The sequence below is a fragment of the Notamacropus eugenii genome, chromosome 3, assembly GCF_028372415.1.
Source record: "Notamacropus eugenii isolate mMacEug1 chromosome 3, mMacEug1.pri_v2, whole genome shotgun sequence".
NCBI classification, from domain to species: Eukaryota; Metazoa; Chordata; class Mammalia; order Diprotodontia; family Macropodidae; genus Notamacropus; species Notamacropus eugenii.
Window position 1 is genome coordinate 294,029,142 of NC_092874.1, and position 27,560 is coordinate 294,056,701.

General features: G+C 44.6%; 1 protein-coding gene across 1 annotated transcript in view; it reads left to right on the plus strand.

Annotated features, from left to right (window-relative positions):
• Positions 1-25,332, plus strand: part of CSF2RB (colony stimulating factor 2 receptor subunit beta) — a 36,479-nt gene extending 11,147 nt beyond the window's left edge. The window contains exons 3-14 of the mRNA XM_072655943.1: positions 1,216-1,339; positions 2,960-3,153; positions 4,307-4,467; positions 4,599-4,752; positions 7,055-7,190; positions 8,100-8,254; positions 9,995-10,134; positions 10,765-10,933; positions 11,711-11,801; positions 13,153-13,210; positions 14,221-14,324; positions 18,079-25,332. Of these exons, the coding sequence (XP_072512044.1) occupies positions 1,216-1,339; positions 2,960-3,153; positions 4,307-4,467; positions 4,599-4,752; positions 7,055-7,190; positions 8,100-8,254; positions 9,995-10,134; positions 10,765-10,933; positions 11,711-11,801; positions 13,153-13,210; positions 14,221-14,324; positions 18,079-19,171 (2,579 nt within the window). The 3' untranslated portion in view covers positions 19,172-25,332. The remainder of the gene's footprint in view (positions 1-1,215; positions 1,340-2,959; positions 3,154-4,306; positions 4,468-4,598; positions 4,753-7,054; positions 7,191-8,099; positions 8,255-9,994; positions 10,135-10,764; positions 10,934-11,710; positions 11,802-13,152; positions 13,211-14,220; positions 14,325-18,078) is intronic.
• The last annotated feature ends 2,228 nt before the right edge of the window (positions 25,333-27,560 follow it).

Here is a 27,560-nt window from a genome sequence, read left to right on the forward strand (position 1 = left end):
ATCAATCACCTCACCTCTCTAGGACTGTTTTTCCATCTGGAAAATGAGGAAATTGGATGGTCTCAAAGGCTCCTTCTGTCTCTGACATTTTGTCTGTCTTCTAAGGGTCTTCCCACTTTTGATATTCCACATTTCAGGCCCCTCCCAGCCCTGACATTCCCTGTTCTAAGACCCCTCTCAGCTCTGACATCCTCTTCTCTCAGGTCCCTCCCATCTCTAAATCCTGTGATGCTTTGATATAAGATACCTTTTTTGCCAGTCTTTGCTCATTTTCCATTTCTCCTTTATGTTTCATTCTTCCCAGAACAAATCTTATGTGTGTGTTTATGTGTGTACGTGTGTGTGTGACTGCGTGAGTGTGTGCCCATGTGTTTCGTTCTGTCTGCCCTCCCTTCTGCCATGTCCCTGCCAGAGCCTGGGCAGAGTTCCCAGGTTGGGCGGCCATGGAGAGGTAAGTGGTCTGACCATTAGGTACATTCCAGGGGATGTACCTTTCCCCTACCCATTTCCTTTAATCTCAAGGAGATTATGTAGAATATGTTTGATGTCTGCATTTCATAATTCCTGGAAATTTTCCCAGATATTCCTGGAAAGGTGAAAAGGAGATGGGCAGAGATAATGATTCCATAACCATTTGGCTTCCTTATCAGGGTATGCTCTCCTGAGGCTCCAGGGAAAAAGAACTAAGGAAAGGGGTTGTAATGTCAAAGACACTGTAGCACAGGAGAGTAAGTAGCCTCAGCATCCTCGGAGACCCATAGTCCTCTCTAAAGAAGTTTATCAACCTGGAAATCAGAAGTTTTTAGAGAATTCTGGAAGAGGCCTGACAATGAATTCCTTGGGAGAAGAGACTCACTTTTTTTTTTTTTTTTGGTATTCCCAAAAGCTTATCAGAGTGTTTGGCACATAGTAGGCACTTAATAAATGCTTGCTGACTAACTGACTGCTCTTGTAGCCATTCAATCAATAAGCATTTATTAAACCCCTACTACTTGTCCAGGCACTGTGTTAGACACTGGGAACAATGAAACAATCCTTACCCACAGGGAGTTTCCATTCAGTCAGAAGGGACGAAATGTACATTAATGAATGTAGACAGAACTGACAAGCATGGAAGAGATCCTTGGTAATGGCAGTGACAAGAAGGGGTTATGCTGTGAATGCAATAGTGGGTGAGAAAGTAGTGAACAGTCTTCTTTTCCTTTTGATTCTCAGAAAACATTCCCCTTCAGACTCTAAATTGCCATAATGACTTCCTGACTAGGATTATCTGCCAGTGGGAGGAGCTCGCCGATGCCCAAAGCTATGTCAATCTGACTCTTTACCGCCAAAAGTATGCGTGAGTATCTGAGCCCCCCATGTTCCAGAGGGAAGAGGAAGGAAGGTATTTCTCTTCCAGGGCCAGGGCCAGGTCTAGGATGGAGGGAATTTGGAGAGGAATAGAAGAGAGAGAGAAAAGGTCTAAATTGAGAAGAGATCTCTTAGGAGATACTGTGCCCCAGAAGGGTGAGAGAAGGTTACTGTTTGGATTTGCTAAAATGCTAAAGTGAGCTGGAGAAGAAAATGGCTAACCACTCCAGTATCTTTGCCAAGAAAACCCCAAATTGGATCATCAAGAGTCAGAGATGACTGAAAAATGACTGAAGAGTCATCTCTTTGAAGAATAATAATAATACTTATAATTGGAGCAGCTAGGTGGTGCAGTGGATAGAGCACCACTGCAGGAGTCAGGAGGACCTGAGTTCAAATCTCACCTCCAACATCTCAAACATTTGACAATCACTAGCTGTGTGACCTTGGGCAAGTCACTTAACCCCAATTGCCTCATCCTGGGTCATCTCCAGGCATCCTGATGAATATCTGCGCACTGGATTCAGATGGCTTAGAGGAGAAGTGAGGCTGGGGACCTTTACAGCCCTCCCTCACTCAAAACAGAGTCAAGTGCAAGTCATGTCATTATTTCTCTGATGGCATGGTCTTCTTCGGCAATGAAGGACAAACACATTCATGAGAAATAATTATAATATTTTTTTAGTTTGATTTTTAAAACATTGTTGAATCTACTTTCAAGGGAACAGAAACGAGGGTTTTTTGATCCTTGATCATCTTTACCCCAGCCTTGATCACATCTACCATATAGAATCATAAATTTCAATTTGATTTCCTCTTTGAGCACCTGAATAGCATACATTCCCCTCAATAGTACCTTTTCCTGAATTTTTAAAGAATTCACAAAAGTACTCCTACTCTTTTCCCATTTTCCCATTTCCCATATTTCTCTAGGGCATCTGAGTTAGTTTATGTAAAACACCCCAAGGCTCTTCTCAAAGCACTTTAAAAGTGGGTGGGCAGGGAAACAGCTCTTTCCATTGGTGGTAGTGTTGATGGAGGATATTCTTATAATCCTCATAAGCCACTTGAAGAAAGGATCATAGAATCCAGAAGTAAAGTTGACAGGGACCTCACAGGTCATCTATAGGAATAAAGTGAAACTGAGATTGTGACTGGTTCAAGGCCACACAGGCAGTAGGCATCAGATAGGGCATTAAACCCATGGGTGTGATTCCCAAACCAGTGCTCATTCCACAATACCATAGATTCTGAGAAAAGAGAGAATTCCTAAATATATCTCAGAGGGAAACCAAGGATTTTCCTACTCTTAAAGTCTGATTAATTTGGGGAAGATGATCAGATGTTTCTACCATGTGTCTACTCCTATTAGAGACAGGATCTGGGACTGAGTGGTCTCTGAACCTGATTCCATGTGTCCCTTCTAATTTTTCACATTCAGTTAGTCAAAAAAACATTTATTAAGTACCTACTAAGTGCTGGGGATATAAACAAAGGTAAAAGACAGCCCCTGATGTCTCTGTCTAGTGTCCTGGACACAGTCTCAGCTTCTCGTAATTGAGAAGTCATCAGCTGGACTCCCAGATCATTGATGTCCTCTTTTTAACAGTAAAGAGATGCCAGAACAAGTCTTCTGTGACCCTGCGTGGAACACCTCCTTGCCCACCTGCCGGTTCCAATCCTGCATACCCAAGACTTGCTTCATCCGTCAGAATATTTTTGTTCTAAGTCAGGTGGACATCTTTAGCTTCAAGGCAGATCAACCACTGGAGGCCCAGCTCAGCATCAACCTGTCCCAAAACAGTGAGTGGGGCAAAGATAGAGAGAGGAATGAACTCCTTCTCTGGGGTAGATATGATTGAAATGGGAAGGCCCTAAAGGGAGCTGGGATGTGAGGAGCAGGACTGAGAATGGGGGTGGTTTTGTATGCCCGCTGGTTGAGTTGTAGTGAGTAAAAGATACGTACCTTTCAAGCTTGGTGCCATTAACCTGTCTTCAGGTTAAAGGCCTTGGGTAAAAATCACACTTATAACCTCAGAGAACGACATGCTCATTAATAATGATCACTAATCCCTTAGGATGAGTTTCCTAGCATCATAGCACCAAACTTAGAGTTGGAAGAGACCTGTCCCCAAGATTATTGAATTGAAATCATGGCTGTTCATTGACTGAGAGCACCCCACCCTCCCAGACTTTCATTTGATTGATGACAGCCTCCAGGGAACAGAGAAAGGGCCACTCCTCAAACTGGATTTCTCACGCTAGCCCTCGGGCTGAATTAAAAGTTTAGGGGGAAGAACTTAGTGAATCTTCTTTTCATTCCACCCAGTTCTTTTGAAGAAAAAAAAAGAACTTGTATTTTTTATTTTAACCTTATCCTCATTTTTGAAGATATCCTTCCCTTCCTCTCCTCCCCAAGAAATCATCTGCTCTTATGAGGAATTTTTAAAACAAGAAGAAAAAGAAAAACTGTTCAGCAAACTAATCATCAAATCATCTGAGTCTGACAGCATATGCCATATTTCACACCCATAGTCCTCCTCATCTGCAAAGAGGAGGAGGCACATTTCTTTTTTTACCTCTTCTCTGGGGCCAAGTTTCATGCCTTTTCATTTAGTTTCATGTCTATTCATTTGTTTTTAATTTCCTTTCTTCCATTTCTCTTGTTGCCATCACTTTGGGTATGCTGTTTTCTCAGGTATGTTTATTTTGCCATGTAAGTCCTGTTCTAAGTCTCCCAACACTTCTCAGTTTGTGATATACTCATCCTGTCTTTTAGCACAGTGATAACTCCTTGTGTCTATGAAATGTGATTAGTGTGACCTTTCCCCAGCCAGTGGGCATCATTGACATTGTTTCCAGTTCTTTGTTCACAAGAAGGGCAGCTTTAGGTATTTTGTTGTGTCCTCAAAACAAGTCATGGAAATAATCACTTTCTCCCACTCCTCACTTCCAGTTCGGCCTCCCACCCCAGAGAATCTCAAGGTTATGGAAAACGGAACCAAAAACTTCCTGCTTTCATGGACAATGCCCCAAAGTTGGACCCAGAGCCTCCAGTCATCCCTCGGGGGGCTGAAGTTCCATGTGGCTTACAAGAGACAATGGGAGTCATGGGAGGTATGGAAGATGGCCTGGTGAGACCAGCTCAGCCCCAACCATTCAAGGAACCTCTCTCTTCCTTACTTCCCCCCCACCCCCCACCTACTGCAGCAGCATTGATCTGACCTTTCTTTTCAATCCATCAACAGGAAGCTTCTACAATGTACTCCTCCATGTCTCCAGTTTCCCTTGGGCATGACCACCTCATTTCTGACAACCTCTATGTGGCCCGAGTGAGGGCCATGACATCTGGAGGACATTCTAGCCTGTGGAGTTCTGAGATTTCCTGGCAATCACAGGAAGGTAACTCCAGGGACACAGTTCTATCCTGGGTCTGAGAAGGTGGAAGGAAGGGGCTCTCTACACTCTTCCATGGCTCATTTCCCTGAGACTGACTTTTTAGAAACAGCCTGGTGCAGTCAAAGTGCTAGATTGGGAGTCAGAGAACCTGGGTTCAAATCCTGGCACTGCTACTCAGTAACTGTGTGGTATTGGACAGGTTACTTATCCTGCCTAGGACTCAATTACTGAGTGATTGATGAGAGAAAATGGATTTGATGACCTTCTTAAGGTCTCTTATAACTTCCAACTTCAGGTCCTCTCCTCTAACCCTACTGGCCTGGGAATAAGAAATGAATGAATGAATAAAAAAAAATTATTAAACACTTACTATGTTCAAAGCCTTCTGGAGGATACAGGAAGAAAATCAAGACAGTTTCTGCTCTGAATGAGCTCACATTTTAAAGGAAAAGTTTATACATAAAAAGGAGTTAAGCTTCAGGTGAACAGGGGATGTCAGAGCTGGGAGGGGCTTTAGAACAAAGGATATCAGGGCTCGGAGGGAGCTTAGAACAGGGAAGGTCAGAGATGAGTTCAGATGAAAAGGTTCAGGGGTCATCAGGATTAGCAATAGATCAGATCAATAGATCAGTAACCAGGTATCCAGAGGGCATAGTGGTAGGGTAGATTGTATGGCCCAGAGGACCTACAGAGAAGGTATTGAGATCTTTCATCTTGATGGAAGGTATAATTGGTGCCTCTATGGTCATCCAAGTGTTCTTCCTCCCTTACCACAGAGCAGCTTGAGCCGGGGGAGATATAAAGGGACAAAAAGGGATAAGATCCCCCACACTACCCTGTGGGAAGCTACACTACTATCTTATTGCATTAAGAAGGAGTTCTTTTTCCTTTGGGTCCTCAGCCCTACCAAGGTGGATGTAATGGGGAGAGTACTTAAAGGCTTAGTGGGCACTTAGCCCAGAGAAGAGATGCCTTGTGAGAGACTCAGAACCATCACAGGATCTCAGAGTAGGAGAAGAACTTGGAGGTCATCCAATAAGTCACGTTCCTGAAGCACAGTTGCCCCTTCTAGAACCTTCTTACTAAGCAGTCCTGTTGGGAATGCTCAACTACAAGGACAGGCCTGAGGAAGGGGGATTATGTTTACTCTTAGCTGCTGCAAGTGGGAGAGTTTAGCTCAGTGGGTGGAAATTTAAGGGATGATTGAAGGCCATTGCAAGGAAGAACTTTCCCATGATTAACACAGCCCAGCAAGGGAATAATGTTATAGTGAGCTTCTTAAGAGTGGGAAAGCAAAGGTTAAAAAGTGATCACCAAATAAATGTGTGTGGTTTGGAGGGCAGATAATAGAGCTGCACAGTAGGATTCCAAGTCATCATTCCATGAGTGTCTCTGGGCCTTAATCTATCAATCTGTTCAACTGGGAGAGGTTGGAGTTATGGAATATCTCAGGTCCATCTCAGCTTGGACATCCCCTGTTCTAAGGCCCCTCACAGCCCTGACCTTCTCTGTTCTAAGGCCCCTCACAGCCCTGACCTTCTCTGTTCTAAGGCCCCTCACAGCCCTGACCTTCTCTGTTCTAAGGCCCCTCACAGCCCTGACCTTCTCTGTTCTAAGGCCCCTCACAGCCCTGACCTTCCTTCTCTGTTCTAAGGCCCCTCACAGCCCTGACCTTCCTTCTCTGTTCTAAGGCCCCTCACAGCCCTGACCTTCTCTGTTCTAAGGCCCCTCACAGCCCTGACCTTCTCTGTTCTAAGGTACCTCGCAGCTCTGACTTCTGTGTTCTGAGACCCCAACCTATTTTGATATTCTCTCATTCTAAATACTGTAATATATTTATTTCTAACCAGACCACGGAACAAGTAATAGGCCCTTTTAAGGAGATGGGGCTTTTCCTTTCTTTCAAGATCCTTTAAACCTATTTTTTGATTAATTCCTCAGTGTGTTCCTGCAAAGTAGATATTTTCATTTCATAAAATAGGAAACTGAGGCCCAGGAAGATTAATTGATTTTTTCCAGATATAGATAGCAGCTCAGCAACTGGGCAGGAACTGGCACCATGGTGTACCAGCATGAGGACAGGGCACCAGGCTTCCTTTGACCATCTTTACACTGAGTTTTTTCAGACCTAATTCTCCAGCTTCCAGGGTGATGTTAGGAATGTGGGTGAATCCCTAGTGTCCCCAGGAGAGGGAGTCAGGTCATAAGCCGCAAACCATTCACTGTGTTCGCAAATGGGTCCTTGCTCCAGCCCTGGGAAGGGTCCTGTTTCACTTCTGAGAAGTTTAATGAGCTGCTTTCCCAGGGGATGCAGCTCAACCCAAGAATCTTCAGTGTTTTTTTGATGGACACAAACAACTCAATTGCACCTGGGAAGTGAGGGCCGAGGTTACCAGCTCTTTCTCCTTTGGGCTCGTCTATGAGACTGGCACAGGTAAAAGGTGAGTGACTCCTTTCTGTACTTGGTACAATTATCTCTGACTCTCCCTTCTTTTTGTCTGTTCCTGGAGGGGATGATAAGCTCCATCCAATTTGACACAGCAGCCTAAAAGTCATAAGTCATCCTTTAAAAACATTATTGCCTTTAAAAAAAGCAATTATTGTCATGTCTGCTTATCCCAAAAAACCCTTTTGTCATAACAAAGAAAGAGTTTCAAACTAAACCAAACACCAAAGCAACCTGTGCATATGGAAGTCTTGGATTCCACATCCATCTGTCTCCTAAGAAGGGAGGTTTGCCTCATCCTAAGCATTCTGAGAGTGAAATCCACACAGCTTTATGCTGCCTTAATAGAATTGTAGTGTCTAAAGCCAGTCACAACCTCCCTTCTCCCAACTTTCAGTTTTCTTACTGGAAACTTTCTTCCTTTCTTTGTATTTACAGCCTTCTCTTTGTTCTTTGTACAAGACTCTCCATCTCCCGTCTTGTTATGTTTGTGTTACTTAGAATGCACATGCTCTCTCTGTCTCTGTCTGTCTGTCTGTCTGTCTCTCACACACACATACACACACACACACACACACACACACACACACACACACACACACACACACACTCTCTCTCTCTCTCTCTCTCACACACACACACACACACACACACTCATTACCAAGGAGGAACCATTAGGTAAATATGCCAGAGCAGACAAGGTAGATGGTGATCTGAAAGGGGAAGGCTCTAGCAACTGAAGTGAGGAACTTGGGAGGGGAGATAGGGAAAAGGCTCCTCCAGGAGATGGTGCTTGACCTTGGTCTTGGAGGAGGTCAAGGAAACCAGGAGGCACAGATGAGGAGAGACAATATCCCAAGCCTGGCCAAGGCAAAGACATTCACTGGAGTTCTGTTCCCCACAGGAAGGAGTGCAGCCCTGTGCACAAAGAGAGGAAAATGGGCAGCCCCTACATACAGTATGGATGCCAGATTCATGTTGAGGACCCCATCCACCAAAGCCAGTACACAGTCACCGTGCAAAGCAGAGGGCAGAAACGTTTATCGAGTTGTGAGCACAGTGAGTAGCCCAGAGTCTTGGGGATTGACCACCCTTGCAGTTAAGTTACAAAACAGGTATTAAATATCCCCAAAGTGTCAACCCCCATGTGAGACATAGGAGATCCATGTAAATCTATTTTTTATTCCAAATCACTTTCCTTCTCATGGCAGACCTAAGTTGGGTATGCTGGTGTTATTATTGCCATTTTATGGAAAAAGAACTCAGAGTTAAAAGTGATATGTCTGGAATCACACAGCTAGTTAGAGTCAGCAGTGGTTTCCAACCTAGGCCTCTTGACTTCCCCTGCTACACTCTCTACTGTGTCCCCTGGTTTCTTATGGGGCAGATAGGACCTTAGAGGAGAGAGAGGGACTATAGTGGACTGAGGGTGGTCATGGTGTTCTTCCTGAAAGAGGTGTGAAAAATGGAGCCAAAGGCCTGGAGATGGTGCCTTCTACCTAGAGGATGGGGTGTAAACTCTCAGTCCTGATGTCCATAACCCAACCATGCTTTTCTGTCCAGACTTAGTTCCTATACTATGCTTCACTCAGCCTCAAAGCATGGAAATCACATTGTATAAAAAATGAAGGGGCTGGCTTTAAATCATTGTTCTGTTAATCATGACCTCTGTCCACGCAGGGAATCATACCCTTACCTGTGGATGCTCTGCCCAAAGGAATATAAATTTTGATCGCTGAAACCTTGCAAGGGGTTTACTGGCTAGATTTCTCTTCTGAAGACCATGCCTTAAACCCAAATCACTCTGGCTCTCATTGATTGGCTAGCAATAGGTCCCAGTTCAAGCTTCAGCTTGTTTATTTTTTAGGCTATAATGGCTCCCAGCGAGTGTAAACAGCAATTGTTTGTGTTTTGGCCAGAAACCCTGAGGGCTTTCCCCTTCCAGATTGAATTTTTTTTTTTTTGACTAGGCAAAAGAAATCATTCTTTGCCTCATTTCTTACCTTGCCTTAATCACTGAATGGGCCTTGTCTCAGTAAAACTGAGACCTGGGAAAGACCCTAGCTTAAAATGGCCAAGAGCCTCATTGCACCCAGGACCATCTGTAATCATCCTGATCCATATCTGGCCACAGGACCCAGATGGTTCCAGAGGAGAAAGTGAGGCTGATGACATTGCGTAGCCCTACCTCACTTACATCCAACTGCATATCATGACATCACTTTCCTGATTTCATGGTCCTCTTAGAGAATGAAGGACAAACACCTGGGCAAATCAATTGACCTATTTGGACCTCATTTTCTCCAATCAATCAAGTGAAGGGGTTGGACTAGATTGTTTGGAAAGCCCCTTCCAGCTCTGACATTCTCCTAGCTTCCTATAATTTATTAATGTCTCCAGCTTTTCGAACATTTCACCGGCTATATTCTCTGCCTGTGGTCTGGGGTCATTCTGGTTTTGAATGAGAAGAGGATGAATAAACTCCAAAGTCCCTGTTTCCCTTCTCAGTGGCTGACTGAGTAACCAGCAATGTTGTCCCTTCATGGTGGAGAGATGCCACTACCTCATCCTTAGGTTGTATTCTAATTTTAGACTTTGTGGAAGCTAGAACTCCCCTTGAACTCTTTGAGCCTCCTTTTGCTCACATTTAGAATGGAGAAGAGGCTCCAAAGCTCTTTCTTCACTGACCAAGGGATAAGTGATTGACACTAGCCAGTCTGGGGATGATTTATAGAGCTTCTCTTTGGGGATACCCTGGTAATTTACCCAACACAGACTAGTTGTTTCTTTATATCCCAGTTAAGCCACCACCACCACCATCTATTACGGTTAAGAAGTCAAAAAACAGCTACTACCTCAAGTGGAAAAAACCCATGATCAGTTATAACATAGAGCAGTCCTATGAAGTTCAATACAGGAAGTCAACACAGTCTTGGGAGGTAAGCAGCTCTCACTATGAGGGATGGGACCTGCAGAGGGATGGGAGAGCTGGAGCTAGATGTATGTGTTCAGTCATTTCAGTTGTGTCTGACTCTTCTTGATCCCATGAGGGGTTTTCTTGGCAAAGATACTAGAATGGTTTACCGTTCCTTCTCCCACTCATTTGACAGATGAGGAAACTGAGGGAAACAGGGTGAAGTGACTTGCCCAGGGTCATGCAGCTAGGAAGTGTCTGAGGCTGGATTTGATTTCAAGGAGATGTCTTGGTGAGATGTAGGGAAAGACCAATTTCCTGTGCTTTGGTGGAAGAATTGTTGGAGAGAGACTTGAATGTAATGAGAACTGGGAGTGGAGGAGGAAGAGCACAGACTTTAGAGGCAGAAGACCTGAGTTCGAATTTGGCCTCTGCTACTCACTGGCTCTGACCCTGAGTCCATTCTCTGGGCCTCAGTTTTCCACATCAATAAAAGATAAAAGAGATTGTACTGGCTGATTTCTTAGGTCCCAGCTGACTAGAAATTCCATCACACCATGTCTGATATCCTGTGTTCTAACTGCCCCCCTAGATCTGTTATTCTCAATCCTTCTTCTCTTCCTTGGTCTCTCTCTTTCTCTGCCTTGCTCTTTAGGAAGCCCACAATGAAACCTTGAGAATTATAGAGGAGATGAACATCCCTGAGACTTCTCTGGTTCAAGACACAGAATATTTTGCCAGGGTGAGGGCCAGGGTTACAGATCCATCCTACAATGGGACATGGAGTGAGTGGAGTAAGGAATGCTACTGGAAAACAGAGAAAGGTAGGTGGGCTAGAAGGTGGGGCTAGGTATGGGCTTCACTCCCACTAGGAGCCAGGTGAGGCACAAGGAGCTCTCATCACCATGTTGTGATCAAGCAGCCTGGACGAATCCAAAGGGCCAACCTGACCTGGGCTACTCGTATATGAGGAAGACAAACACCCACAATTGCCCCCAGCTTTGGATCCTGGGGCTGCCCCTTGGGGATATGAACTCCTAGTAATCAATGCTCCTCACATTTCGATACCAAATCATGTTCTACAGAGCCTTCTCCTTGGAGCTATCCTGTGTAGGGACTATTTTCATTATTTCCTGGCAAGTGTATAGGCAACTCTTATATCTTCTTGTTCCATTTTTAAAATAAACAAGCTTTTAAGGCAAAAAAAAAAAAAAACCCTCTCTGAATTAAGGATGCAGTGAAGTACAATTAGACCCTGGACTAGGGGTCAGTAGACCTGGATTCAAGTTGCTAGCTCCACTCATCCCCATTAAAACCCGAGCTTTCTGAACCTTGTTTTGTCTTTCCTTGCTTGACACATCACCAGCATTTAATAAATGCCTGTTGACTGACTAGTTGGGTCACTCTGGGTATCAGTCCCTTATGTGAGACCTCAGTTTTTCCATCATTAAAATAAGGGGATTAACCTCAACAGTTTGCCAAGCCATTGACTTTCCTTGGTTCTAGGATCTCAGCTCAGCCCCTTCATGAATGTTTGTTGAACTGACTGGCTCTGCCTGAGACTGACCTTCCTTCTTGCCTTTCTTTCCCCCTCCCCTAAGTCTTTCCCCCAGAGATCTTGGGAGTGGTGCTGGTCGTCATGACAATCCTGGTACTCCTGGGTGCCTGGTTCTGTTGTACCTTTGGAGCCAGGTAAGGTGGTTTTCTCAGCAGTGATGGTGATGGGTATCCATTCATACATTCCCCAGCCCCTTTGGAGAGTTCACTGTGGGAGGCAGGGGACTCATTGGAAATAACACTAACTGTAGGCAAGTCTCAGTTTCTTCATCTGTTCAATGAGGGGGAGGGGGTTGGGGAGGGTTGGGAGGATGGGGAGGAGGGTGGATTAGATGGCATCTCAGGTGTCTTCTAGTTCCACATCTAGGACCCTCTGGTACCTCCTTATCTATGTACAAGAGCTCTGACACTGATGTTTATCTTCTGTAGTCAACAGGCAAGTTCAGTTCACACCCTTCTGCCCCAGCGAGGGTTATCTACCCTTTGTTGGTGAGATGAGATCACTTAGGAACATGGTGACTTAGGTCGGTGGTACTCATCACAGAATGTCAGATCTGAGAGGAGCCATAGAAATCGGGTAGTGCTCCCCAACCCCAAATTGGAATATGAAAGTCTATAAAAGGGGAATGACTGATCTGAGATCATACAGATAGAAATGGGGAATCAAGGGAATGAACCCTGGTCTTTTCATTGCAATGAATCTGTCCAGAACTTCTCTCACATGGCATGCTTTGTATGACTTTGCGAGTTATGTGAGAAAGGCGATCAAAATTACCTCCCTGCCTTTCCCAATGAACTCATGGTGTGACCTTGACCAAGTAACTTCACATCTCTGAGTCTCAGTTTCCCCACCTGTGAAATGAGGGCAGTGCACTAGATGACTTCAGCTCCCTCTTAGCTCATACATTCCATTTCCTAAGGTCTTTCTCAGCATGGACATTCAGTGTTCTAAGGCCTCTCCCAGATCTGACAATCCATGTTCTAAGGGCATTTTTCAACCGAAACATTTAATGTTTTAAGGTCCCTCCCAGCTCTGACATTCTATCTTCTAAGGTTCCTTTTGCCTCTGGTATTCAATGTTCTTCTATGTTCTAAAGCCCCCCTCAGATGTGACACTCACTGCTTTGTGTTTTGAGAGTCACTGCTAGCTCTAATATTCCTTCTCTAAGGGAGAATCTATGACTATGAGTTACTATGACCTAAAATATCTCATCCAGGGTACTCTTCATACCTTTTGACCACCATTGCCTTGGGAAGTTTGGGAACTATTCTGTCTTTCTCAAGGAACGGAAATAAAATCCAGTACTGGAGAGCAGGCCCCTGCCTTGTGGAGTTCAGCATTTCCCAGGCTGAGTTCTAAGTGTGCCTTCTGAGTGGGAAGGGAGTTAGGCCTGAAGAGGCAAGCTGTCCCCTTTCCTACTTGTTGGAAGCATCCAAGACAGATAAAGAGACAGTTGATCCTTGAATATGTGCTCTTTCCTTACAGAATGAAGACAAACTGGGAAAGCAAGATTCCCAACCCGGGTAAAAGCCACCTATTCCAAGTAAGAGACCAAGAGAATGAGGCCCAGATAGCTCCCCCAGGCCCACTTGCCTCTCCTGCTCCTCTTAAAAAGACCTGGCTAGGTAGAGGTCCAAGGTTCCACCACTATTCTTGATGTACTCAGCAGAGGCCTGGTCTTTGAATCAGGAAAGCCTAGGTTCAAATCTTCCCCCAGACATTTACTTGTTGTGTACCCCTAGGCAATTTCTCTAAGCCTCAGCTTCCTCCTCTGTAAAATGGAGATAATAATAGGGCCTTCTCACAAGGTTGCTATAAAGAGTGCTTTGTAAGCCTTGCTGTTGTCGTTCAGTCATTTCTGACTCTTTGTGATCCTATTTGAGGTTTTCTTAGAAAAGATCCTGGAGTGGTTTGCCATTTCCTTCTCCAACTCATTTTGCTGATGAGGAAACTGAGGCCAGTGGGGTGAAGTGACTTGTCCAGGGTCACACAGCTAGGAAGTGTCTGAGGCCAAATTTGAACTCACGAAGAGGAGTCTTCCTGACTCCAGGCCAGGAGCTCTATCTACCTACCTGCCTTTCTGTAAACCTTAAAATGCTTTAAAAATGCTATTATCATGGAGTTCTTACTTTGTGCTTAACTCTATATCAGGTAGGAGGGATAGATTAATAAACGAAATCTCGAGAAAATCAGGCTCTCTCCATCCATTGTGGACAGTAGCCTAGTGAGGAGATAAGATGCAGGCATAGAAAATTGAGGATAAAGTAGTATTTTGTGCAATGTATTATATGTGAAATAAAGCAGCATTATAGGAGATGCATTATGTGCAAAATGGAGTAGCTGGCCTCTGGGTCACCTCCTACCTCTAGTCTTAGATCACTATGACTTCGTTTGAATTTTAGTTCTACTTATGACCCCATGACCTTATGGGTAAGGCACAGTGGCCCTATTGGCTATAAACTCTGAAGCCTGCAGGGAATCCTCTTATATTTTCTTGCCCGGAGAGGTGGGAGCTGTTGGCAGGATTTCAGAATGTTTTCTCTTCTTCCACAGAATAAGAACCAGAGGATTTGGCATGCAGGTAAACTTTTTACTCTTAGTCAAGAGAGCCCCTGGGAAAAAGAGGAGAGAGAATGCTCTGTCTCCAGGATGGATCAGTGAGTTTGCTTCATACTTGAGTGACTTTTAGGGAATAATGAGGGATGGGTAGGGATGACACCCTCCAGTGAGCATGGAGAGTCTGGTACATGGTGGATGGATGCAGGAGAAGTTAGGAGGGTGAGAGTGGGGAAGGACACAATCATAGCACATGTAAAGGGTAGAGAAAAGGATGATAGAAGATAACCCTGGGGTTCTTAGTGAATTATAAGCTCAGGTGACACAATTTCTGTCTACTGTAAAATGCAGACCTAAGGGGAAATACAAAATGGTGAAAAGACTCTGAATTTGGAGTCAGAGGATTAGGATCAAATCTCAACTGTGGTACCTATTAGCTGTATAGCCTTGAACAAATTATTTCTCTGGGCCTGTTTCCTCCTATATAAAAAGAAAGAATTAGACTCAATGATCTCTAAGATCTTCTACCCCTACTGTCTCTAGTTTGGGTCACTATTCTTCAAAAGGGACGTGGGAGAGATATGGTTGGTCTATAGAGCAAAGACAAAGAGGACACCCATGATGGGAGCTTGTTTGTTTCTCTGGGACACCTCTGACCTTGGTACTTAATTTTTCTTAAATTCATTCATACATTAAGGTAGTCATCACGTATGAAGAGTATTGAACTTGAATATAGAGGACCTGGGTTTAAATCTTGACTCTACTACTTCCTTATTGTCTGATCTTAGTCAAATCACTGCCCTCTCTACCCCAGTTTCCTCGAATTTAAAATGATGAGGTTAGACCAGATGACCTCTAAGGTCCCTTCCAACTCCAGGTCTAAGCTCCTGTGATCCCCTAATTCTGCATGATGCTAGTTCTTTCCCTCTGAGATTATCTGCAATTTACCGGGTCTATAACTTGTTGGTGCATAATCCATCAATCAATAAACATTTAATGAGTGTCTAATATGTGCCAGGTACTTTACTAAGCATTGAGGATACAATGAGGCAAAACGAATCCTCACTCTCAAGAAGCTCACATTTTAGTGGAAGAGTTTATAACACAATGTTGGCATGTTGTCTCTTCCATTAGATTGGGAGTTTCTTGAGAGTAAGGATTTTTTTTTTGCCTCTATTTGTATCGCCAGGGCTTAGCAAAGTACCCGGCACATAGTTGGTACTTAATTAATGCTTGTTGACTTGACTTTGACGTTGTCTGCTCATTCAGCCTGTGAGTAGGGTGCACCCAGTTAGGACAAGATCAAGTAACAGAAACTACTTGATGAGGCTTGGAAGACTTAAGGAACCAGGAAGGAAGGAATGCAGTGTCGAGTCAGAGTATACCAGAGTTGGAAAGGGTCTTCTAGTCCAATTCTCCCACTGTGTAGATGGGGAAACTGAGGCCCCAGAGATAGACAGACTTGCCCACAACGAGTTAGTGGTTGAGCAAAGACCAGGCTCTGGGTCTCCCAACTTCCAACTTAGGGCTGGAGAGGGGTTTGTTTACCCTGGGTATCAGGGATGATATCATTACCTCTTCAGAGGTTCCAATGAGGGACTCACTAACAAGCCATTTTCTTTGCCTGTAGAGGATAGGAGTAGAGATCTCCAAGCTAAAGGATGAGGATTTCTCTCACCTTACTGACAACTTAATTCATTCTAACAAACATTTCTTAAATGTCTGCTACAGGCAAAGGGGAGACAGCAGGGTGGTCCAATGGAAGAAGAGTTGGCTTTGGGGTCAGAGGACCTGAGTTGTATCCTGCCTCTTTCATAAAACACATCCCATCTCTGAGAGTTATACACCTCCTTAGTAAATAGAGGAGGTTGAAGTAAATGGCCTCTGGGGTCCCTGTTAGGTCTAGGGAAGTCACTTGATCTCTACAAAACTCAGTTTCCTCATCCTTAAAATGAGAGGGGTACCCCCTCTAGCCATTGGCACAGTCTGTGCAAATACATGGAGGTGAGGAATTAGAGAAAGAAATACGAGGCATGGCTAGTGCTCCAGTCTGTTTACATAGAGAGTTCCAAGGGCAGTAAAGTGGAGTAAGGCTATGAAGATCAGTAGGAAGGAGATTGGGAAAGGCCTTCAATGCCAGCCTGAGGAATCTGGCACTTTTTATCATAACTATACAAGGGAACATTGGACATTTTTGAGGAAAGGATATGGTCAGACATACAGATCTTTGGGCTGTTTGACAGCTGTTTGAAAGAGGGCTGAGATTGATGTAAAAGCAGCTGCGGAGTTGAAAATAGAAACCGACTCTCTTCCTGATTCTCGAGTCACACGACCGGAGAGGAGGGCTGGTTGTGAGCCCCACAGACTGCCCCTCCTATCTTCACCACCCCACAGCCCTCTCCAGACACCCCGTCATATCATGTCATTGTTGGCCTCCCACAATAAACAGTCTGTCTGCCTCTGCACCTGGTGCCCAACAGTCATTCCTGCATGCCAAGGAGCAAACTGCCAAGAGGTCCCCGTCAGCTCAGTGTAGGAGAAGCCTTCCCAAAATCAGGGAGACCAGATCAGAAGAGGTTGCCTGTGGGGGCACTGACTTCCTTCTTCCTGGGATCTTCAAGCAGAGACTTGATGGACACTTCAGAGAGGTCATTGAGAGGCTTGCTGGTCAGGGGCTGATTGGCTCAGTCAGAGGATCTGGTTTCATGGGGTGGCTCCATCACTTACTGGATGATCATGACCTCTCCAGACCTCAGCTTCCTCATCTGTAAAATGAAGGCAGTGGACTCCAGAGGCAGCTAGGTGGGATAGTGAATAGAGTACTAGGAGTCACAAAGTCCTGGGTTCAAATCTAGGCTCAGACACTTACTAGCTTTGTGACCTCAGGTAATCATTTAGTCTCTGCCTGCCTCAGTTTCCTCAACTGTAAAATGGGGATAATAATAGCACCTATTTTCCAGGATTGTTCTGATGACCAAATGAGATATTTGGAAAGTCCTTAGCACATTTGCTGGACGTAGTAAATTTTTTCTACCCACTTACCACATTCCTTCCTTCCTTCCTTCCATCCTTCCTGCCACTCTGAAAGGCAAACTCTGGCCATTGAGGAGAAGGAGAAGAGGGGAGCAGAAGAGCTCAAAAGGTCCATAGAGATATAAGCCCAACTTTCTGGTTTTACTGATAAGGAAATAGGGTATGAGAAGTTAGGTCATGTGCCCAAGGACCCACCATTAAAACCAAGAAGAGCCAGACTCTGCTGACTCCCCATCAAATATTATTTCTCCTGCACTGTGGCTGAACACTCGGGGTGTGGGACAGGACCAGACCAAGCTTGGACAGAAAGGTGTTGTCTCTGGTCTGCAGATTCACAAAGCTGGCAGAGTTTAGAGCAGGGTGGGCTTAAATGGGGGCTGCAGTCATGGGCAAGACTTGGTGGACTTGGTCCAGCCTTGGAAAAGAGATTGGGGTAGACAGAAGAAATGTGTACAGGGGACACAGAGGGAGGAAGGGATGAGCATTGGGTGTGAGGGGAGAGCAGCAATGAGGGGAATAACCTTCAATTATTTCTCCTCCATGGCCTTTACATTCCAAGGTTTCACCTTTCTTCCCTCTGGTCCTTCAAATCTTTGCTCCTTTTTCTGAAGCCAGGGCTGACCTTTCAGAAATCGTCCCTTCAGACATCACCTCCGGGCCTGTTTCCTCATTCGCAAAAGGGCCTCACTTCACACCTCACAGGGTTGTTTTGGAAAGCAGAATTTTGTAAACCTTAAAGGCTGTTGAGAAATGTGGCTTCTTCTCACTCTCAGCATCCTGTAGTAGCAATGGCAAGATCTCATCTCCATGTTCTTTCCTCAGGCTTGATTTTGAAGACAGAAGCTCGGTGTCCCCTCTCACTGCTGTGGATCCCCAGGACGCATGTTCTCTGTCCTCTGACACTGACCCATACCCAGCATCCATCACTTTGCCTGATGAGGACCTGAGCCTATCTAGTTCCCAGAAAGTGCCTCAGCCCAACACAACAGTGAAGGACCTAGCATCAGGCTTTGCTTTCAATGGTCCCTACCTCCACCTCCCCCAGAGCCACTCTCTGCCTAATATCTCTGGCCAGATGGGATCCATTCCAGCTGAAGAGAGCAAGAAGCAACCCCCTGGGTCCCTAGAGTATTTCTGTCTGCCTCAGGGTGGACAGGGTGGTCTTGTACCTATAGCCAAGTTGACTGAACTGGACAGGGATAGAGAAGAAAAAGAAACTTCATCTGGTCATCCTTCGTCCAAAGAAGAAGCTGAGCCCTGCTCACTCAAGGAACAAGCTGTACCCCCATCTAGAGAATCAAGGCAGGAGAAAAATCTCAGTCAACTAGCTGCCAGCTCAACAGTCCCCCTGAAAGTGGCTGGGGGTTCAGGCTACATTGCCCCTGAGGACCTGGTGCTTGACTCTGGGAAGCCTGAAAGTCTCCCACCTCTCACCATGCCTCCCTTACCTTGCCCAGCCCCTGAGTCCAGTCTCAGCCTCTCCCTAGGAGAGACCAAAGGGCCTCTTTCAGCTCCTAGCCCTGAAATGCTGGCATTGGAAGGTTATGTTGAGGTCCCTCCAAACCTGGTCAAGGCTGAGGCCCCTCAAGAGAACCCCAGTCCCTTGCAAGTTAAGCCCTCAGCCCCAAATCTCATGGATGCCCAGCAGGATGAAACCATAACAGTGTTCCATCCTGAAGGACTCATTGTCCTTCAGCAGATAGGAGACTATTGTTTCTTCCCTTCCCAGGGCCAACTGGTCTCTCCTGGCCTTTGTCCTGAGAAAATGGCTAAACCCCAAGATATTCAGGACAAGGAACCCCCAGGCCAGCCACCACCCCATGTGCCAGCCATCCAGCTCTTCAAAGCCATGAAGCATCAGGAGTACCTTCCTCTGCCAACATGGGATGGCTGTAGGCCAGGGCAAGTGTGCTAACAAAGCATCATCAAACAGGCAGGTCCCTTCCCACTGTGTCTCCACCTCACTAGGTTTTTTTGTCTTTTACACCAGCAGAATGGAAGTCCTTTGAGGGCAGGGATTTTCCTGTTTTTATCTAAAGACTTGAGTTTGAGTACACACTCTGCCAGATTTTGACCTCAGGCAGGTCATTTCCCTGTCTATGCCTCAGTTTCTTCTTGGACCCAGAGGACAGACAACAAAACATGCTTCCCTCCTGTATAGCTGCCAAATGTGATGTGGACTTATAAATGAAGACTGGATTTTCTGGAAGAAAAACTGTCAAAATCTCACAATTTTTTCTGCTCTGATGGATGAACCATCATATATACATGTATGACCTTGGACAAATCACTTAATTTGAAAACACAATTTCTTCATCTATGAAATGAAGGTGCTGTACTGCAGTGACTTCTAAGGTCTCTTCCAGCTCTAAATATAGGATGTGTTCTCTCTATCCCTCTCTCTCTCCCTCCTTCCTCCCTTCTTCCCTCCCTCTCCCCCTCTCCCTTCCTCTCTCTCTCTCTCCCCTCTCCATCTTCCTCTTTATCTCTATCTTATCTCTCTACCTATTCCTCTCTTTCTGTACTTATCTATCTATCCATCTTTGTACTGTTAGTATCATTGAGTTGGTCAATTTCAACTGTATTTTTTTGCTACAAAGATGAGTTCCATGGTGTGTAGGTGGGAGAGAGGGAGGTATCAGGAAATAACTTTGGTGTAAAAAAACCCCCACAAAACTCATGAAACTTTATAAAATTAGTAGGTGAAACTAGGTGACCTCTAAGGTCCCTTTCAGTTCTGATGTTCTATGAAATTCCCTAAATGCCTGGTAGTTCCCTAGAGATCAGGTTGGGGGACAGAGAAATGATGGGCTGCAATTATCCTGGCTAGTATCTCTGGGAAATGATCTGTTGGGGAAGTCCAGGGTCCCAGAGGATAAACCATCAGCTTCATTCAACAAGAACAAGTGTAGTTTCTCTCCCCAAATACTCCTCTCCTCTCATCACTCTCCTGCTCAAGAGCACACACTGGTTCCCTTTTGACTATTGGATCCAGTCCAAACTCCTGAGCAGTGATCCATAGATCTCCTCCCAAAAAACTCTCCCTTTTTCCTTCCCTCTTACAGCTACCTCCATCACCCTGGTTGATCTAGTTTGACATAGGTGACCTCTGAGAGAGATCTCATCAAATCTGGAGATCCTCAGATTCTTTTCCAGTCTTTTCCAATCTGTTTACTTTGCCTCTCCCTCTTGGACCTGGAGAGACACTATTCACTGCATCCAAAGTATCCTCCCCAACCCCCACTATCCACATCCAAATCAGTTCCCAACTCACTTGTTCCAGAAAGCATTCCTTGAGATTATTTGATAGCCATCTCTCCACTCCCTGATGTCCCATAATTTCTCATCATTTATTCTCATTTTTTAGAATTGGTTTGTAGTCTTAATATGTCAATGTATAGTTTTCCATCTTCCCATATGTGTTGTTTTCCCACTTAGACTGTCAACTCCTTAACAATAATAGCTAGCATTTATAGATAGGGCCATTTATAGATAGTGCTTAAGCATTTCCAGAGCTTTTTATATGTTATCTCATTTCACTTGATTGTTCCCTGGGGATTGGGGTCACATTTTCTCCTTATTGTGTATGTCATGGTTCTCTGCTCTTGGCCCTATAGACTCAGGGCTTTGGAAGAGGTAATGGATTGACTGCTATGAGCAGATCTAAATGATGCCAGTGCAGAAATGGAATGATCCTTTCCCAAGTCTCTGTCTCTTTCAGGGATTTGAAAGACTATAAACTCTTAGCAGGGGTTTTGAGACTGAAAAAGAAAGAGTCGGAGCTCTTTCTGGGCATTATCACTTCAATGGGATAAAAGATTGTTGAGGGCAGGAATCTTTACATCCCAGCACCTAGCATGGGGCCCAGTGCACAGTTAATGCTTAGTAAATGCTTGTTGCATGAATGAATGAGCAGGCTGATACCACCATCAGCAATCCCATTCAAATGCCAGCCTATGGACTTGGTATGGTGGGTGGTGAGGAAACACAGCTTGATTTCATGATTTGCTTAGTGCCTTATAGATGTTGTTTCATTGGATAATTATTTCAGTCAACATTTTCTTTGAGGGAAGAGGCCATATTTTCTTCTGACTGGGTATGTCACTAGCTCAACCAATGAGATCCCAACAATGACTGAGATGGCGTCCAAAAAAGAGATCTTTGGTCAAGGCCAGTTGGTCCCAAAACCTGCATTGACCTCCAGGCTCAGAATCATGGAATATTTCTGTTCTCTATAAAATCATCAATTCCTTTCTTGTTGTTTTCTTTTCTTTAAACTCATTGATGATCAAAATCTGTTAGAACCCCACCCTCTTACCTGGAGGTGGGGTGTCTTCTCTCCCCAGGAGAGTCTATCCAAGGAGGGGGGAGGGGCTGTAGAAATCCGGAGGCCAGGCTGGGGCCAGGCTCTGGAGATAGGGGGAAGATGCCATCCCAGCAGCTCTGGGATTTGGACTTGGAAAGGAAGGTGCCATAACTTTTACTTTAACCCTTTAGGTCAGATCACAAACAGAACCATTCCCAGAGGGAGCCTGCCCTGCTCCCTCTGTTAAAGTGCTGGGGACCCCAAAATACTGACGCAGTGGGTCCTGCTCAAATGAATTTGACACAATCCTTCATAAACCCAAAGAAAGAGCAAAGTTTATTAAAGATTCACCATACTGGGTTGACTCTTAAGGAGCCTAACTGACTGTAAAGCTCATATTGACAAATGGGCCAGATAGAATCTCAGCTAGACAGAGCCTGTGTTGGATTAAACCTGAGCCCTTCATGGGGGCGAAATGGAACTTAAATACAGAAAAAGACTGAGAGAAGAATCCAGGTGTCACCAAGTAGTCTGGGGGTCCCAGGGATGGTCTTGACAGAGGAAGTCAGACTGGAATGTAGATCAAGTCCAGGGAGGATCCTAATGGGAGTGGCCGGTAGTCCAGACAATCCAGGCTGGGTGACATGGACCTCAGGAGGATGCTAAGTAGTCAAAAGTAGGAATATGAAAAGAATGCCAAATCAAATAAGGGGAATCCAAGGAGCTCCCCCCAAGGCCAGGCTTTCCAGGGCCATTCAGACAGACAGAACCAAAAGCTTCCAGGTCCAAGGGACAAAAGTCTTGCTTTGGGCTCTCATGGCCCTTATGGGAACCAAGGTCAAAGAAGGTTCTAGAACTCAGTACCTTTGCTCCTTTTCATTCATTCCCTTTTGCTTTTTCTCCTTTCCTTAAGGTATATTTGGTCACAAGGGGAATGAGTAAAGTTTATAGCTAGGAGGTGCAGTGGATAGAGGACCAGGGCAGGAGTCAGGAGGATCTGAGTTCAAATCTCACCTCAGACACTTGACATTCACTGTCTGTGTGACTTTGGGTAAGTCACTTAACCCTAATTGCCTCATCCTGGGTCATCTCCAGTCATCCTAATGAATATCTAGTCACTGGATTCAGATGGCTCTGGAGGAGAAGTGAGGTTGGTGACCTGTACAGCCCTCCCTCACTCAAAACAAAGTCAAGTGCAAGTCATGTCATCATTACTCTGATGGCATGGACTTCTTTGGCAACAAAGAATGAACACACATAGACATATAGTTTGGTACAATATACACCAGGGGTCATCAACTTGAGAAATGGAAGTTTAGAAGACAGAATATGAGAACATAGAATGTCAGAGCTGAGTGAGATAGACCTTAAGACAAAGAAGGCTGAATTTGGGAGGCCCTTCAAACAAAGAATATCAGAAATGGGAGGCCCTTAGAACATGGAATGTCCAAGCTGGGAGTGGCCTTAGAACAGAGAATGTCAGAACTGGGAAGTGCTTTAGAACAGCTGAGCATGTCAGGGCTGGGGGAAGCTTTAGAACAGAATGTCAGAGGCAAGAGGGACCTTAAGAGATAATTTATGTCCAACACTCTCATTTTACAGATTAGGAAAATGAGTTCTGGATCAAGAAAATAGCTTGTCTGGTGTTAGAGTGAGTAAAACCCAAGCCAACTTTTGGTTCTTCACACTGTGGCCCTGAACATCTGCCTCTGGTCAGGGGACAGTCCTACAAGGTAAAGGATGCTGCAAGCTCATTGAATGTAAAGCTAGAGGAGTAAAGAGAGTTATCCTGGGAAGACTCTCCATTTTATCCCCAAAAGAGTCACAGGGGAGCTAGGTGAGGCTCCACGAGGCCAGCCTGTCCTTTTATGCCTCTTTTCCTACTGGGTCTCTAGAGATATAAGCCACAAGGCACAGGTGGGTTGGGGCGGGGCTTCCACTCAGAGATCAGCCCTGGAAATACACTCCACCCCAATACCAGAGAGGTGTGAGCCTACAGCTGTAGTTCTCCATTTGCAAAGTAACGCAAAAAAAGCCATTTTCAGTTCCCATCCTGGAACTTCCAGGGAAATTCCATTGTGAGACGTAAATAAAGCCCATAGAGATGTGTGGGCAGGAGTGAAAGAGGGTGTGTGTGTGTGTGTGTGTGTGTGTGTGTGTGTGTGTGTGTGTGTGTGTGTGTGTGTGTGTGTGTGTGTGAGTGTGTGCTTGTGAGTGTGTGCACCAGTGAGCGCTCAGCCTGTGATCAGCTTAGTCAGGGATCACCTCCAGATGGGGGTGAAAGAGCCCCATTTTGTTTACTTTATTACCCCAGCAGCTGGCACATAACACATTCGTAATAAATGTATTGACTGATTCTTTGTTTTTGTATCAATACCACCCAGCCCAGTGTCTGACGCATAGTAGGCATTTTATAAGTGACTGCTGATGGAATACTATTGCAATGAAGAAGATGGTTTCAGAGAAACCTGGGAAGACTTTTAAGATTGATTCAGATTGAAGTGAACAGCATTAGGCAACCAATTTATTCAATAACAGCGTCATGAAAAATCAGGAGCTCTGACCACACAATGACCAGCATGATTACAGAGGGATGTGGAGAATAGGAGAATTTTTTTTGTCTGATTATACACTTTTATTATAAGGGTTTTTTTTCCAGGGGGGAAGAAGGAAAGTGTTAAGGAGAAAAAGGCATGTTTGATCATTTAAAAATATAAGAGTAATTTAAAAAAAACTTTTAAAAAAGATTTCCCCCCCCCAAAAAAATTTTTGATTGATATGGTCAGAAAACATTAATATCTGAACTAAAATCCAATGAGAATGGAGGACAGGAGGCCATGTATGTAGGCATAACATGCCTGGAGAAATACTTTTAAAAAGGATAAATTTGAAAGGATATTGACAAACTGGAGCCTGCCCAGAGGATGACTGCCATGATGGAAAGGCTGGAAAGCATGTCATCAAGGATCAGTTGAGGCAGATGATGGGGACATTCAGAATGGAGAAGAGTGAAAGGGGTTATAATAATTATAAGGGGTGCAAGAGACCCCTTGTGATGGTGTAAGAGCACTGGGTGGGATTTGAACTCAAGTTTTCATGACTCTAGACCTAGCATGGAGGATAGAGATTAGAAAAAGCTTGAATGAGAAAGAAGCAGGTATAGACTGAGTAATGAACTTTAAAGAGAAGATATAGAAAAGGAGGGTGAGGACAAAGGATAGAACTTTGACCTGATTCCCTACTCCCTTGCTCAAAATGCTCCAGTGACTCAAATACTAAGTCCTTGGTCTGGCATTTTAAGTCAAACTGTCTGATTTATCCTTAAATTGAGAATTTGGTTCTAATCTGTCTTTCCAAATCCTTTGCACACTCCTCCTCCTCATGAACTCAATGGTCCAGTACAAGTGGACTTGTTGTTCTTCAGTTCATCTACTTCCTCCATGTCTTTGCACTCACTATTTCTTGTGCCAGGCATCCCCTCCTCCCCTCTGCCTCTTAGAATCCCTGACTTTCTCCAAGCTCAGTTCGAGCACTTCCTTCTATCAGAGCCCTTTCTTGAGCTGCTTTTTCCCAGCTCTAGCGCCAAACCTCACTTCATTTCCCAATGAAATTGTATTTACTTTCTATATATTTTGTATTGGCCTATATGTAGACATGTTATATCTCCCGTTAGAATGAGGGACTACATTTTTGCTTTTCTTTGTATCCCCAACAGTTGACACGACGTATGGTAAACAGTCACTTAATAAATGCTTATTGACTGACTGGCATTATTTGGTATATGGTAGATCCTTAGTAAACTTTTTAGGCTATTATAACTAATGGTTGTTCCTTTTTTTAACTGAATGGTCTCCAGGTTTCACTTTTCCCATCTGAAACTGGTAAGCAGTGGTTCTCTTAGCTTACAGCTCTTACCACCTTCCAAGGACAAAATATCTTGCTTCTGACACTTACTACCTGGGTAACCTTTGGCAAATCATTTCCTTTTATAGGCTGTAGTTTCCTCAACTATAACTTGAAGCAGCACATGGTCTAGTGTTGGTGTCCAAGGACCGGAGGGAGTCTCACTAGCTGGCCTCTGAAGTCCATTCTGGGTCCAGTTCTATAATTCTGATGACCTGGGTTCAAATCTTGACTCTGACAGTTACTACCTGTATGATCTTGGGCAAGTCATTTATCTTTGGTTGAAGAGGTTAGGCTATATAGCCTCTGAGGTATCTTTCAGCTCTAGAGCTAGGGTCCTCTGGTTTGGGGCTGATTTTTTTTTTTTGGAAGCTAGCATAAATTAATGATAATAAAGGAGAGAAACACACGGGAAGAGACAGAGGGAGGAAAAGAAAGAAAAAAGGGAAAAAGAAAAGAAGAGGGGGTCATAAGAAGCACCTAGATATAGAGTCTTTGGTAAACCAATCACACTTTCTTCTTCCATCTCCCTATCCATAAAATGAACCTAAAGATCCTTGTGCGCTGTACATTACAGGGCAATGGGGGAAAAGTACCTTGAACACTTCAAAGCCTTTAGAAACTTGAGTTGGTAACCATGAAAAACTAGATAAAGGTGTGTTGAGAGGTGTATCACCAGCACCCCTCAGTGATCCCTATTTCTTAGAAGAGCCTGGGCTAGGGGGACATGTGCTTGGTCAGTTCCACTGAGTTGTACAGACTTTGAGGAGGTATATATTAGGCACTCAGTAAATGTGTCTACAGTTGGATATGGGCCCAGTGACAGACTGAATGCTTGTCATTCAATGACCAGCTTACCTAAGTGGGGAGATTCATTATAGGAGGATTATATAAGAGGAGAGAAATCTTTTATTAAGCCCCAGAAGCCCAGGGAAACCACCTATCGAGGTGTGATGGGCTTGGATCTGCCCCAGTGGTGGAACCCAGAGCTCACACTATCAAAATAATAGTCCTTTGGAGTATTATATAACCCAAACCCAATGCACACTGGTCTTCTATAAGAAGGCTACTGTCCAATCAACTGGCCTTCTAACTGTTGGTTATCCAGGAGGCTCCATCTCCAACTGCATACTCTTGCACAGACGCTTTCCTCCTTACACCAAGTCTGCCCTCTATCTCCCACACCTATCTGCTTACCAACATGCCTCTTTTCAAGCCTTTTAAGGTTCATCAGTTCCTAGGATTATAGATGGAGAGCTGGGAGGGACTGCAGAGATCAGGGAGGACAAAAACTGGCACCCAAAGAGGAATAACCTGAAGTCACATGTATAAGTAACAGGACTAGGGTTTTAATCAAGTGTTTCTGGCTTGAATTCCAGGCTGCTTCTCACTTCACTGTTCCCCACAGGCTTGTGGGGAACCACAGCCAGCTTGCCACAAGACACGGGATTCCCAGCTTTGCTCCCATCTGTCCCCAAGTAAAAGACAGTCAGATTTAGAGCTGGAAAGAACCTGAGCTGCCATCGAATTGACCGATTTCATTTTACATATGAGGAAACTGAGGTTAAGAGGGAAGAAAATAGCCTGGATTTCTAAATTCTCTGATTCCAAATGCAGGTAGTATTCCACTGCACATGAGAGACCCTGTGTTTACATTGTGGATATGGTCTGAAGAGTGATAGCATCGAGTTAGGAAAGCCTTGAGTTTTAATCCCGCTTTTGAGACTGGCTTTCATAGGCAAGCCTTGAGCCTGTTTCCTCATCTGTAAAATGGGCACCATTCTATCTGTAGTCTCTGCCTTCCATGATTGTTTGTGAAGCCTTTTTAACATTCAAGAGAGAGCATCAATAATCCCAAATCTCTGATTTAATTCAACAAGTATTTATTACTTAAATCTAAACCCACCTGGGAAAGGCTAGGTGTTAGAGTATTTGAACAGCAGTCAGGAAGTTCCTGAGTTCAAAACACACTTCAGACCCACTTACTAGCTGTATGATCTTGAGGCAAGAGACATTTTACCTCTTTCAGCCTCAGTCTCCTTATTTGTAAAATGGGGAAAATAATAGCACCAAAGGTATATGAGACTTGAGAAAA